Source organism: Capsella rubella, unplaced genomic scaffold, assembly GCF_000375325.1.
Source record: "Capsella rubella cultivar Monte Gargano unplaced genomic scaffold, Caprub1_0 scaffold_8, whole genome shotgun sequence".
Taxonomy (NCBI): Eukaryota; Viridiplantae; Streptophyta; class Magnoliopsida; order Brassicales; family Brassicaceae; genus Capsella; species Capsella rubella.
The window spans coordinates 3,922,059-3,937,871 of record NW_006238916.1 but is presented as its reverse complement, the minus strand read 5'-3'; the positions used below and the strand labels follow the sequence as shown (position 1 = coordinate 3,937,871).

Here is a 15,813-nt window from a genome sequence, read left to right as displayed (position 1 = left end):
AAAACAAAAAATAATTAATCAAACTCTTACAATGATATTTTAAATGAGTTTTCACCCCATACAAGAACTTTAAAAAAAAAAACAAAGAGAATAATGAAGATATGAGATATGGTAGAGAAGGATGTTAGAATAGCTATTTATATGATAAGAAGTGATGTAAGTTACATTTTTTAAATAATTAAATTAGAGGAGTTATAATTATAATTTATAGTGTGTTTAATTGGAATTCAATAAAGAAAACCAATAGTCTATTTATATAATTTTCAGTTTCATTTTAGTAGTAAAGTGTGAACTTAAAGTATGAATTAATGTATATAATTAAATGTGTTTTTTTTTGGTTAAAAATAAATACAAAATGGAACAATAAAGAGAGAGGAACAATTGAGAATATATATATTATATATATATGATTTTAAATAATTTTCCACCCATAAGGCTTATAAAATTTGTTGTATGATATATGATTAAGTCCTTTCATTTTCTTTGCTATTTGATTATAACTTATAGTGTAATTAAATTTTGTATTGAATGATTGTCATAAACATTTATTTATTTATTTATTTTGTTGAATGATATATGATTAAGTCCTTTCATTTTCTTTGCCATTTGATTATAACTTATAGTGTAATTAAATTTTGTATTGAATGATTGTCATAAACATTTATTTTTTTTAATTTTTTTTAATTAAAGCCTTAAATATTTTTCCACCAATAAGGAGAGAGTGGAACCTTACTTTTATATATATGATTTCCAATCAAGTTAAGGAACTATATTTATGAATCTATAAATCCTGATAAATATTTATATCTATTTGGTTCTCCAATTGTATGAATTAACTCTTGAGTCCACAATTTTTCTAAAATATCATTTTAAGCAAGATGTGATTCGTTGCCTTTGCTTATACTCCAACGAGAAGTAACTATAAGAAGCAACACTTCTTTACTCATCCTTTTACATAAAACCTTCTCATGTTTTGTTTATCTTCTAACACTTGTTCTTCACTTGCTTACTTAAAACACTTCTCTTTACAATGGAAGAAACGACTACATTTCAGGGACTAGCACACCTCTTCGTGACGATATTCTTGTACTGCTTCTCGGCATTCATCGTTACGCCGGTGATGACAGACGTCAGCATGGCGGCTCTATGTCCCGGTAAAGATGAGTGTTCTCTCGTCATTTACCTCTCCGGCCTTCAACAAATTGTACGTATTATCAACAACTAAACATTTTTCTCAATATTCCTAATCCTTGATTTACTAAAACACAAACATTTATGTGTTATTAAGTTTTAAAAAATTACAAAAAATTGTAAAAACGTTCATAATAGGCTATGATTAATAGCATTTAAAATTTTAGCTTATTATGTTACACTTTTTTTTTTCTTTTTTTGAACAAAGTTTACACTTGTTATAAGAACTTTTTTATTAAATAAATCTTACATTTGATTCAAAGAATAATACGTGCTTTTTTACGTATAATAATTTGTTTCTTTCTTATTTTGTAGCAAAATATAATATCGTATATTTAAAACGAGAAAGAGTCTAATTTCTCTGTATATATATGGTTATTATTAAGATCACGGGTGTGGGATCGTTGATGATGATGCCATTGGTGGGAAGCTTGTCGGACAAGCATGGGAGAAAATGTTTACTTACTCTTCCAATGACACTCAACATTTTGCCTCTTGGTATGTTTTCACTCATGGTCCCTACTTTGACCTTTGCATAATCTTTTAATCCACGTCTAATATTATTCCTTGCTTGAAAGCAAAAGCTTCCTCTAATGTATGTTTAATTTCACTTACTTTTATTTGCTTTAAAATTTGAAGGCAAATTGCGAATAACTATTTAAAATTGTTGAAATTAAGTAGTTTTTACTTCGCATGTATTATTCAAATATTATTGTTACCAAATAGTATTAATAGCTCAATTAGTAAAGATCTTTCGCAAAAATCTAGAAGTCTAGGTTTGAGTTACACTTGATACCATATAACATACTTTTGTTTCGGGGATGTATGGGTTTCGGTTCAAAACATCATAGTTATTAAAAGAAGAAGACAAATATTTATTGTTTAAAGTCAAATATTTGTATAAGTTCAAATATTGTAACATTTTATTGAAGTATTATATTAATGAAAACAGTAATGATTGGTACTTACAGCGACAATGGCATATAGTAGAGGGACGACCATTTTTTACGTCTACTATGTACTCAAGACTTTTACTTCGATAATTTGTGAAGGAAGTGTTCTTTGTCTTGCCCTTGCTTACGTGGTATGATGCCCTTTACCATCCTTCTTTTGCTTTTTTCTCTTTTTTTTTGGGTCGTCACCATCGAATGTTTAAAGCCGCAGAAAATTCATAAAAGAAAGAATAAGAAAAAAGCAAGTGTTAATAGTTCAATTAGTAAAAAAATTCGGCAAAAATTTAATCGCCGGTTTAAATAGCGTCTGAGACGATACCACATAACATTGTCTGGTTTCGGATATGAGATGTGTGAGTTCACCCTAAAACCTCGTATTTATTAAACAAAAGAAGTAAAAAAAAAACGGTAGTACAGAGGAATTGCTAGTAAATAATATCCCTATAGCCATAATTGAATTTCCGTGGTTGAGCTTTAATATTCGTGGCTATAGGGATTTTGTTTACTATAACCACAAAAATTAAAATAGTTATAGAGATTTTATTGGTGTAGGTTTCTGAAGACAATTTTATTTTAATGTTATTAGAAGAGCCAAAAAAATCTACTATAGTAAAGTTGTAAATGCAACTAAAATATAAAGAAATAATGCAGCAACCTCTTTATTATTCATTATCATTCATGCTAATTATTTTTTAGGATTTTAATAGAAAATTTTCACATTTAAAGTATCTAATTTTTCTCTGTTAAATTTATTCGAGAATGTAAATAAAACAGAATCAAGTTTTGTTTTATTTTCAAATAAATCCAGTGAAAATGTCAAAATATTAATATTGAATAAGTGAAATCCTTAGGGAACTCCAACAATGTTTACAAGTTTTTGGACGAACTTTCAGGCTGACAATGTATCAGAAGGACAACGAGCCTCATCGTTCGGAATACTTACAGGGATTGCATCTTGTGCATTTGTCTGCGCCACTCTATGCGCTCGATTTTTATCTATTGCAACCACATTTCAAGTAACTATATCTACTTAGAGATGTATACATTGTTTTGTCTAATTATATTAGTGAATAATTGTTATCTAAACCCTTAAGTTTTCTGCTCGTTAGGTCGCAGCAACAATGGCAATTTTATCAACAATATACATGAGACTTTTCCTACCGGAATCTATCCCAGACAATACTCTAAGGGCTTCCATTGTTTCAAATGAGAAGCTGAATTCTCCTTTACTTGAAGACTGTCCCGGATATAGAAACAAAATATCTAGATCAGTTCGTTTGGTACGTGAAATGGCATCTCTAATGAGAAGGAGGTGAGTTTACATATTCCTAAATTTTGATTTTTACTTACAAATTGAGAGGGTAGAAGATACATGATTAGTGAAAAAGACTAATAATTTAAGACAAAAATTACATTGATGTCTTTAACTTAGTTTCTTTTTTTTCAGCGTTCCACTATTTCAAGTTGCGATGGTATCCTTCTTTAGTAGTCTTGGTGAGGCAGGTCTACATGCTTCATCTGTGGTACGCTTTAACTATATAACTATTGTATAATTAATGTACAACATAAATATATGAAAACATACTTTTCATTCATAATTTGATTGATAGTTATTGTATGACTATGATTAGTATTTTTAAAAATTATATTAAATTGTGCATTCCTCAAAACTGTATATTTATGGGAAAATAAATATTGTTTTGATTGTTTCCTGCAGTATTATTTAAAGGCAAAGTTTCACTTTAACAAAGACCAGTTTGCTGACTTGATGATCATATTTGGCACAGCCGGGTCTATTTCACAGGTTAGATATAACAACTAATATGTTTACATTGGTTGAGAATACACATTATTTAACTTACAAACAAAGTTTATTTCACAGTTGCTCTTCATGCCTATACTAGTTCCAGCTTTAAAAGAGGAGAGACTTCTCTCAATTGGTCTTTTCTTTGCTGCTGCCCATGTAAGCTTATGTGGTTTGTTCCAGCTAATAATATTAAATACATAATTAGTTGTGTAATTTAATAAAATAAATAAAAAACTATATAAAATCAATATCCTCAAATCAAGTTCTAGCTAAACGAGATAGAGTATGAGCTTTGATTTTGACCAACTTTGTAGACTTCTTTCTTATATGTTTCAATTCTCCAATTGTACAGATGTTCCTCCTCTGTGTGGCATGGTCATCATGGGTAAAGAAACTTTACATTTTTGTTTATTTATTGGATAGTTTATTTTCTTTAATTACTATATCATTTGAATATGAGAATTGCCTCCTTAATGTAGATAACTAGGATCTACCCCGTGGTACACCACGGGTACATAATTTAATATATTTATTTGGTTGGTCAGATTTTGGTAGTTGGTTTTTATAGTCTAATTTTATACATACGTGTTTATTTCATTTAATTTTACATAATTTTATGAATTTGTATTATAAGTAGATTCATAGATATATGTTGTCAACTCGCGTTACACCGCGGAATAATTTTGCTGTAAAACAAATTATATTTTAACTTAACCCTTAAAAATATTTTATTATAGACAACCCGCAAGAAAAATAGAATCCTATGTATGTAAACTCAAATCCATCCAATCATATTAATGTACAATATTATTATATTTTAAAAAATTTAGAGTTAAAATATTAATTATACTTTAAATTAAGTGTTATAACATTAGAGCATTAGTAAGAGTTTCTATAATATTTTAAACCTTTCTAAGAAATTAAAATTTATAATATTTTGAAACTTTTTAAAAAATTATTTTTCTTAAATATATAACCGGATTATATAGAATAAATTTTTTAATTTGGATGCCTAAGAAACCAAATTTCATGCTCATTTGTAGCTGGAAACATATTATTCATATTTATAATGGTTTTGAACTCTTATATAAACATTTTCCCTTTATCAATTCAGTTATATACATCCGTTTTCTAAAATTTTAATTGCAAAATGTGTGAAAAAAAATTTGTATTTTTATTATAAATACCTTTTATGTAATAATATAAATTGAAAAATAAATAAGATTATATAAATATATTGGAGAGAGATTCAAGTTATTAGAGAGATATTTTAGGAAAATGTTTTGATGTAATAAATATTTGTTTCCAATTTTGAGATTTACTTGTGATTTAATTACAAAATTTACTTTAAGTTTTGTTATTTATTCAAATGGCAAGGGTTTGATTATGCAAATATTACAAAATAAAAGGTTATAACCCAAAATAGATTTTAATACAAAATGTACTTCAAAAATGTTAAGATAGATTTGTGAGATTGATTTTATTGGCCAAACAAAAATTAAAATTTCTATGCAGGTTCCATATATAGCAGCCATATTTGCACTTTTCTCTATATTTCCGCAATCATGTGTAAGTTTTCATCGTAGATATAACTTTTTTTTGACGAATTTTGAATTTAAATATAAATTATTATAATCCAGTAATTCAACTTTACAGATGAGGAGCATTGTCTCCAAACAAGTAGCATCAAATGAACAGGTAACTTAAATTTCCTATACAATAATTAATTTTAAACCATAAGTAGTTGTACTATAAATTTCATAGGAACAGCAAGATATAGTGTTAGGATATATGAAATAACAATGCCGAAGATGATACCAAAGTATAAGATTATAGAAGATTAGTGGCTTACATGAGAAAGTGTTTAGATATATAAAATAACTATGGAGAAGAGGACACAAAACACAATTTTAGAAAAGGATGATTTAATTTATAGTAGTTAAACCAATTCAGTTGGTATTTATATAAAACCGAGCCGGTTCGAATTGGTTGGGACATTAGTCTACTCTAATATTTGTTAACTTTATTCAGGGAAAAGCCCAAGGGATTATTTCAAGTATATGTTCCCTTGCAAATGTCATTTCCCCACTGGCATTTTCACCTTTAACAGGTTTCATTAGAAACTTTTTTTGTTAATTTTATTTACTAAAATCTATGAAATAAAATTGCAAACACTTCCTACTAACACAAGTACATTTTGCCTTTGTCTAGATTGGTTTCTGTCGGAGAGTGCCCCATTTAATTTCCCAGGTTTCAGTATAATGTGTGCGGGAGTTACCATGGTAATAATATACTTCACCTTTTTGCATTTTCAATTGAAGTTTAATAAAGTTAGTATCCATGGTAATAGACAAATTCATATTTGGTTTAACCAAGCATTGACCGTTATGATTTTAGATTTGATATTCTTCTCTATTTCACAAATAAAATGTGTCAGTTGATACAAAATGGAAACTTAATATCTTATCACATGAAATTTTTTAAAACTTTTGATTAAGTACACAAACAAAATATTTAGCTCAGTTTAATATCCAGATTTGTTATAATTTCTGTATTTTACACCGTCTAGTGAATGTTAACATAATTGAAATAACCATTAGCTCTCTTAACCCACACTTCTAAATGATGTTGCATTTTTAGGTGTTATTAAAACATAAACGTTCAAATATAACGTCATTTGTTATGTTTACATATATTAGTGCATGCTATTTAGTCGATAGATAAATAAAGAAACTATTGTATTTTTAATCTTTAAAAATAGTCGAGGATAGAAACTTTATAAATAGTTAAATATATAGTCGGATTTTTAAAAAATAACAAATAATATTATTTTCCAGGTAAATAACTGTTTTCTTGAATCAAATATGATACTTATTTTTTTTTGAAAGAAAGTAAAAATATATTCAGCCCAAAAAAAGTCCTTTTTACATCAGATGCATCCTTGTTTTGAAAGAAATTAAACAACAGTTTTTTAAAAATTAACTAAGAACGAGTGCTAAACCAAACTTGAAAGCCATCTGCATATTTGGGAGAGTGTTGTTGCAGAGATGAAATGACACTGTATGTACTTAAAATGACACTGTATGTAAAACATATACTATAATTTTGTTTTAAATCGTTCTCCCAATTATATCAATTACATATTGGTTTGTTCGATTACTACGAAAGAAAATGACATGTCGGTATTATATTTTCTTTTGTAGACTATAGCTTTCATCCAAAGCCTCATGATCAGAGCAACACCACCAATGTCAGATATTGGATCGCCATAGTGCGGTTAGCTCAAAAGTCAAAACCATATATAAGGGCTAAATACATTTAGTAGCTTAATATTTTGTATAAACCCTTAATATTGCAAACGGGTTTATGATTTCGAAGGTCAGCAATATTATCATGTTTATTAGGCTCATTACTAGCTAGCTCCAAGAGGACACACCATATCTGTTGACAACTCTTTTTTGTTAATTATGTCTTTATTTATGTTGTTGTTAGAAGGTATTTAGTTTGTCTAAAGAACAACAATAGCTCCAATATTTGTATCATTTACATTTATCATTTATCCATCCTTATAATTTATTGTAGTTATACGTATTTATACCCAAGAAAATCTGAAAATAAGTTTCTATATATAGAAAATAAAATTCTAAAACCCGTATATACCCAAACATGTTGGTTTCATTTATAACCAATATAAAGAAGGCCATTTATTTTTTGATTAATCGATCCACCGTAGAATTTTACACAAACCCTTCTTCTCTCTTCTCCTTACGCCATATCATCCGCCACATCATCATTCATCTTTTTTGTGTGTGCTAAATACGTAAATATCATTAAATTGAAAGTTAAAGTTTTACAAAAAAAATAACCTACAAGAGACTAACCAAGACAAAAAAAAAAACAACAAAAATAAACCTACAATATATTAAGCAATATTTGGGTTAATAAATCCATAAAAGTATTAGCCTACGCCAACGCTTCTTTAGTCTTCTTGGCGATATGATATTGCAAATTTCGTGGTCAATCAACTTGACGAGACAAATGCTCGGAGTTATGCAAGAAGTTGTTGCGCTATCGCCAAATGCTGCAGACTATCATTTAAGATGCTAGCTTTTGAAGGAGAGGAAGACCTGTTAGAGAAGAGAGTCGAATCCAAGAGGGCAGCTCCTACCAGGAGGAGAAAAGTCACTGTTGAGGGGATAGCCTAGAAAAGACCAACATCCAAAGCTGGGAAAAAATCAAAAGTTAGGAAGAGATGGCCTCGAGATATCTGAAACAAACAAGCATAGACAACACTCTGAAAACTGAATCTGTCCCAAAAAACAAGCCTTTGCTGTGTGAGCCATCTATCAAGGTGACTTACCGACATATAGAAAACTTGCTTTGGGACAACCCATTTGAACCAAACATAAAATGCCCAATCCTTTTCTGCTTCCCGAGGTCTCAATGGTTTCCAAGTCTTGGCTGAGGACAATCCAAGACATCTTTCATCACCTACACACCTTATGAAAAATAGAATAACAAAAAATAACAACAGTCAAAAACACCAATAACTTGATCATAGATCATCCTCTTCTTCATCGCCACGGTTCCACGATCACATCTTATCCTTACCTACACCACAACAGAAAAACATATATGAGTATTATCCCAAGTGCGGGAGTGTCAATCGACCAAGGCTGGGAGTCAATTGACACCAAGAAAATTGGGTTGGACGGTTTAATTTTTAAATCGTATGTTTAGATCAATATGGGAGAAACTTAGGTTGACTTAGACTCGAGCAATCGTCTTTCCTTTCATTTTTTAGAGTTTTTCGCTTCGTGGGAGTTGAAAGAAAATAGTAGAGGGTGATAGTTTGATCCTAAGAGCATTTTCAAAGGGTTTTTTGAGTGTTATGTGGCTTGTTCTTGGGAGTTCTACCCTAGAGGAGGAGTGTTTCGTGGCTGTTGTGTTAAGAAGTCCTGACTCCTATTTTTGTCATCCGTTTAATTCCAATCAAGAGGTGAGTGCATAATTACGGTTTATCTAAGCGGGTTGACCTTTTTTGGGTGATTTCATGATTATTTGGTTGATTCTATGCCTTGGTGCCTCTGTCTGACCTTCTGGAGAGCCATCATCGTTCCTTGAGTGCAAGAAAATAGATATCAGTCGAGGAGAAGCGACTGGAGTGATGTCCAGAGCATCAGTCCTGATCGACACAAGTGGTGGGTGTCGATTGACACCAATGATTTGTGTCACGAGGATGGTTGCATGTGACGATCGACACTAGTGTTGGGTATCAATCGACAGCAATGGTGGGTATCGATCGACACCACTCATCATTTTGGAGTCTTGTGTGCGAGTGTTGACCAACACCAAGATGGTGTGGAGAGCCATCATCGTTCCTTGAGTACAAGAAAATAGATATCAGTCGAGGAGAAGCGACTGGAGTGATGTCCAGAGCATCAGTCTTGATCGACACAAGTGGTGGGTGTCCATTGACACCAATGATTTGAGTCACGAGGATGGTCGCGTGTGACGATCGACACTAGTGTTGGATATCAATCGACAGCAATGGTGGGTATCGATCGACACCACTCATCATTTTGGAGTCTTTTGTGCGAGTGTTGACAAACACCAAGATGGTGTCTATCGACACCAGTCATCAGTAGGCGGCTGAGTTTGTTGGTTTTTGTTATTTGTGTTTTTGAGTTACCTGAATGTGATTGTTACCGTTTGTATGCATACCTCAGTTAATGGGATGATTGACTCACTTAGTATTTTTGGAAATACTTATGCACCTATTTTTTGTGATGTAGGTAAAAGCAAAGTTTGACCGTGGAATCAAGGCAGTGAGAGAAGAATGATCTAGGCACTCGTTGGTAATTATGGTTTTGTAATGGCATTGTTAGGGTGTTAGATTCCGTAATTTAAAAGCGTGTTAGGATTGTTGGATTGTTTGAAAAATTGCTGGTTTATGTTATGGAATTTGTTGAATTAATTCCGGTTGTCTTCCACTGGTTTAATGTTGTTTAATCTTGTTTAGTTGGTTTAATTTGATTTAATCAAGTTTAATTGGTTTAAATTTAGTCTTATCCGGTTTAACTTGATTTGGTATGCTAGTTAGTAAGTATGTGATCATCAATGGGCTAATTAATTATATAAAATAAAAAACAGTTTGGGTCTTTCTAATTTGGCATCAGAGCCCTAACGGTTCTTGGGCTGGGTTAAATGGATGGTTTGTGAATTTCATTGTTTGAGATTGATGTTTGAATTGTTGTATGCCTGGAATGATTGTGAATAGTTAGTCAAATAATTGTGTGGGCAAGGAGTGCTAGATCATTCTTTCAAGCCTTCAATGAGATTCCACAATAAGTTATGTGTGTTATGGTGTGTTTGGTCTTATGTTCTTAGCCTTCGGTTTTGTAGTGTAGATGGTGATAGGTGGAGCTGCTGGTGGTCGGGGTCGTGGTCATGGCCATGGGCGTGGTCGCGGTAGGGGGCGGGGTGTTGCCTCGTGCAGCGACAAGAGTTTCGGTCTTAGCACGACCGAGCATGTTGGCGGTTCTCAAGCTTTTCAGGACGGATCTTTAGACGATGCTAGGGTTAGTGTCGTGGGGGTCAGTTTGGCTGGAGGCGGTGGAGGTTTGGCTGGGAACCCGGTTGGGGGTGTTTCACCAGGGTCAGAATGATCACCTTGCGGATTTGCTAACTCAAATGTTTGACCGGGTGCGGTACTAATGCATGCTCCAGTGGGACCACCGAGGCTACATATGTGCAGCTAGGGGCTGTGGGTGTGCAGCCAGGGACAACACAGTCACTAAGTAGCGATTGTTTTGCGACCAACACAGTCACTACCTCGCAAAGTAGTCGGTAAGTTAACGACTGTTTCGTGACATTTTTGCCACTACCTTGTGGATTTTTTTTGACTAATTTAGCGAGTGTTATGTGACATCTATGCATCTATTTGTCGACTATGTTGTGATTTTTTTGGTGACTGAATTTCTACTACTTTGTGACTCATTAGCTTTATAATTCTCGATTATTTTTGTAATTCTCGATTTACCCTGCTCTAATTCTTTAACAAATTTAAACTTAAAACATAACAAACTTGTATTTAAAAAATAAATTATAACAAACATATTTGTTGATAAGTTCCAAACCAAAAAGAAACACACATGTTCAAGTTCATAATTTCAAAAGTAAAACGAAACCAACACACAAGTTTTCAAGTTCAAAGAAGGAGGGGAAGTTTAATAGACCTATGTTTGAGCTTCAGGAAGGATTAGTATATTAAGACTCGAGAAAGGCGAGAAACCTTAGGTCAATTTCGCCAAGTACTTCACGATGGTTAAGTGTTTTATCTTTGCTTAGTGCTAAGCTGCAACCCGCAAAGACTCTACTTTTAGAGGTACTTGTTCCTCTATTTTGCGGGTAGCTTCCCTAAGCTGTGTTTGCAGGCTGGATGACATTAATCCCCTAGGATTCCTACTTCGAAGTATTTCCCTTTCTCATTCGTGACAGTTGACTACATGAATATAACAAAGATTATTAGTCCTTAACAGTTTTTGAAAACAATAATATCACAAAAAGCAAAAATAAATCAGCACATTACCTGAAGAAATAAATCATCATCCTCCTTCTGAGATAGATGTGATCGACGCGAAGTACCATCATATGACTCGTCATTCTCAACAGCAACCAAATTAGCTCCTTGCTTTTATAATATTCTTCATGAATTTCTTCAGCTTTCCTATCGAAAAAAGTTCCATTTCTTTTGGTATGGGTCATGATGAAAAGTTCACCAATAGTAGGCGATCTTCCAATTTCAACTCTCCGAAATGATAAACAATGATAAGGTCAATGATAAAGGATACATATGTAACTAAAGAAAATAAATTAGAAGTCCTTATGTAACTTACCATCTCTTGGTCGACTTGTATGTAAGACCTGATATTTTCTTGTGAGGACCAAGACCATTATGGTCAGACATTTGAGTTGTTGATGTGGTTGCACTCTTTGATATGGCTTCTTCTATGTTTCAATACCCACACATTTCCTTCCACAATGTATCATCAATCCAATTGGGTTGCTTTCGTTGACTATTGATACGAGATATGGCATTACATATCATCGTAGAAAGACTAAAGCATGAGAAGCATCTTATCTAGAGTTTCCTTTTCTTATTAAACTAAGGTTTTGGTATTTTTACTTAATTGTTTCATTTTTAGTCGGTTGTCTGAGGCTTATAAAAGGGTTCTCAAAACATCAATAAAATCATCTTCCAAACATTACCCTTATTCTCAAGAAGAGACTAGGGGTAAGGGAAGCTTTCGCTAAATCAATCTTTCTTAAGCATCACGGATTCTAAGTATTCAGAGTTAAGGCTAAGGAAGCTACGGCTCATAACAACTTGGTATCAGAGCCATGGTTAAGAGGAAGAGGCAGAGACGAGAGACGACCAAGGTTCGGTTCTGATGCCATTAGCAACAACAATTGTCCGGAAAGATGGTTCGAAGATGAGGAAGAGATTTTTACAACTCTGGGTACAAATCCAGAAGAACTGATACAACCAAAAGCAAGACACTTCAGTGTGATGAGATCTCTCAAGACACAAGCTCTAACAGACGAGTTAGGTGACCTTTTAGTCGAATTTAGTGACCTGTTTCGTACACCGACGGGGTTACCTCCACAAAGACAGTGCGGTCATAGGATCAATTTGTTTCAAGGAACAAATCCAGTAGCTGTTTGACCTTACCGTTATCCACATTTGTTTAAAGAGGAAATTGAGAGATAATGTGCAGAGATGTTGCGGACTGGAGTGATACGACCAAGCTCTTCACCTTTTTCTTCACCGGTATTGTTGGTAAAGAAGACAGACAGTTGTGGCGGTTTTGTATTGATTTTAGAGAACTCAACAAGGTTACGGTTAAGGATAAGTTCCCAATTCCTGTGGTAGATGAGCTACTTGACGATTTACATGGGGCACGTTACCTCACGAACCTCGACCACACAGCGGGATACCATCAACTGCGCATGTATGAACGAGATATTGAGAAAACGTCATTTAGGACACATCATGGGCATTACGAGTTCTTCGTTATTTCATTTGGGCTTTCGAACGCTCCGTCTACATTTCAGAGTCTTATGAATGGGGTGTTTCAAGCAGTGCTTAGGAAATTTGTACTGGTTTTCTTTGATGACATTCTTGTCTATAGTTCCAATTGGGATGAGCATATGGGACACATCCAGACGGTTCTCGAGCTTGTACAAGCTCACAAGTTGTTCTTGAAACACTCTAAGTGTTCGTTTGGAAGGGAAGAAGTTGGCTATCTCGGACATGTTATTTCTTATAAAGGGGTTCAAGTCGACGACGCAAAGTTTACAGCAATTAAGGAATGGCCTACGTCTATGTCAACACGGGCTGTGCGGGGGTTTTTAGGCCTATCAGGTTTCTATCGAGAGTGTATACGCGGTTATGGCACAATTGCAGCACCGTTGACTACTATTTTGAAAAAAATAAGATTTGTTTGGGGCGAAGAGGCAGATAAATTTTTTACGACATTGAAGATAGCTTTAACTGAAGCTCCGGTATTAGTACTTCTAGAATTTTCACATAAATTTGTTGTGGAATGTGACGCATCGGGGACGGTTATTGGTGCTGTTCTTCACCAACATGATCATCCGATCGCATTTTTTAGTCGAAAACTTGCTAGTCGACACCATAAACTTGCAGCATATGAAAGAGAGATCATTGGCCTCGCTAAGGCAGTGATACATTGGAGACCTTATTTATGGGGCAGGCGGTTTTTATTCGAACGGATCATTACAGCCTCAAATTTATATTGGAACAACGCCTCTCGACTACTCCAGATATTCACTGGATTAGTAAGTTGTTGGGTTTTGATTTTGGAGTGGAATTTTGTTATGGCAAAACAAATAAGGTGGCTGATGCGTTGTCACGCTTTGGGGAGGAAGGGGCTGAGGAAGAGGCGGCTGAGCCTAGTAACGTGTTTTCTTAACATGGAGTTGCTACAGGAATTTTTGACCGATTGCATACTGACGTCGAAACTCGAGCAAGTCGCTGATCTCCGCGATAAGATAATTCGCGGTGAGTTGGCAAAGGAGTGGGAAGTTCAGAACGGGCTGATTTTTTTCAAATGACGTGCTTATATCGCAATTGAGTCTGAGTTGGTACTAGTAGTGATATCCGGATTTCATAATTTCGGTCATAAAGGAGTACATAAAACTATGGATATGATACACCGTGATTTTTATTGGAAAGGCTGGAAAAAGGCAGTGCAAGAATTTATTCGCGACTGTCAAGTTTGTCAAAAGAATAAATGGGAAACCTTACAGCCAGGCGGATTGCTCCAACCGCTTCGCATTCCAACCCGAATCTGGTCTGACATCTCAATGGACTTCGTCGAAGCGCTACCTAAGGTTTTGGGAACAACAGTCATTTTGGTGGTAGTTGATCATTTTTCAAAATATGCTCATTTTATCGCTTTGAGTCATCCTTATACAGTGGGGACCGTAGCTCAAGCATTTTTTACAGATATTGTACGCTTGTATGGCATTCCCGAGACTATCGTGTCAGCCGTGATAAAATTTTTCGAAGTCTGTTCTAGAGGGAGTTGTTTTGCTTGCTGGGAACAGACCAGTGTTTCACAACTGCGTATCGATCTCAATCCGATGGTCAAACAGAAATTGTAAATCGTACATTGGAAATGTACCTCCGATGCTTAACGGGGGACAATTCTCGTAAATGGCTTAGTTGCCTGACATGAGTGGAGTACTGTTATAATACTTTATTTCATACGGGTCTCAAGGCCACGCCGTTCAGTTTGGTATATGGCAGGGAACCGCCTCGACTCCTAGATTATATGGGGGTAGCACTAAAGTGGAGGCAGTTGATGTGGCGTTAAAGCAGCGAGATGAGTTTCTACAACTGGCAAGGGAGCGACTGTTAGAAGCTCAACAACGAATGAAACTTTCTTATGATAGTCATCATCGATTCCTTGAATTTTCTGTGGGTGATTGGGTGTGGCTCGACAGTTAACAGTTTCTAAAAGGTCCTTTACAAAGCTCTCTCCTTAGTATTATGGACCGTTTGAAATTGTTGCATGAAATGGGACAGTATCATACCGATTGCGTTTGCCAGAAGGGTCAAAGATACATGACGTGTTTCATGTTTCATTGCTAAGGCACACAAAGGACCACGACTTGAAGACAGTCCGGAGTTACCACCCGTTCTCCATGGCAGGTTAGTTCCTCCCAAGCCAATGAAACTATTAAAAGCAAGGGTCCGTGGAGGTATGCGACAGGTGCTTGTGAAGTGGACTGCGGATGCAGAAGATGAGGTAACATGGGAAGATGCCGCGAAGCTCCTAGAGGCCTACCCGGAGTTGGAGCTTGAGGATAAGCTCCTAGTCGAGGAGGAGAGTAATTTTACGAGATATGGCATTACATATCATCGTAGAAAGACTAAAGCATGAGAAGCATCTTATCTAGAGTTTCCTTTTCTTATTAAACTAAGGTTTTAGTATTTTAACTTAATTGTTTCATCTTTAGTCGGTTGTCTAAGGCTTATAAAAGTGTTCTCAAGACATCAATAAAATCATCTTCCAAACATTAACCTTATTCTCAAGAAGAGACTAGGGCTAAGGGAAGCTTTCTCTAAATCAATTATTCTTAAGCATCACGGATTCTAAGTATTCAGGTCCTATTACTAGAGCTAAGGCTAAGGAAGCTACGCCTCATAACAACTATCTGCCTTCAAAGCCATCTCTTCCATACTTTGTTGACAAACTAAATATAATTTTGCTTCAACCAGACCAACCAGTGAGGGATGCCATGTGTGTTGTTTCTATTAAACAAGACAAA

The 15,813-nt window shown here is 34.4% G+C and overlaps 1 protein-coding gene across 2 annotated transcripts; it reads left to right on the top strand.

Annotated features, from left to right (window-relative positions):
* Positions 1 to 1,023: 1,023 nt before the first annotated feature.
* Positions 1,024 to 7,503, top strand: LOC17876737 (hippocampus abundant transcript-like protein 1). Of its 2 annotated transcripts, none has more exons than XM_023789342.1 (14): positions 1,024 to 1,204; positions 1,578 to 1,689; positions 2,163 to 2,275; positions 3,038 to 3,160; positions 3,254 to 3,456; positions 3,592 to 3,667; positions 3,862 to 3,948; positions 4,027 to 4,107; positions 4,304 to 4,336; positions 5,467 to 5,520; positions 5,608 to 5,649; positions 5,983 to 6,061; positions 6,163 to 6,201; positions 7,155 to 7,503. In XM_023789342.1, exons 1-14 carry the CDS (start codon positions 1,031 to 1,033, stop codon positions 7,271 to 7,273), a joined length of 1,335 nt encoding a protein of 444 aa, XP_023645110.1. In that variant the 5' UTR covers positions 1,024 to 1,030; the 3' UTR covers positions 7,274 to 7,503. The 2 variants fall into 2 exon arrangements, with proteins under 2 accessions (XP_023645110.1, XP_006280482.1); XM_006280420.2 differs by having other exon boundaries at positions 6,163 to 6,233.
* The last annotated feature ends 8,310 nt before the right edge of the window (positions 7,504 to 15,813 follow it).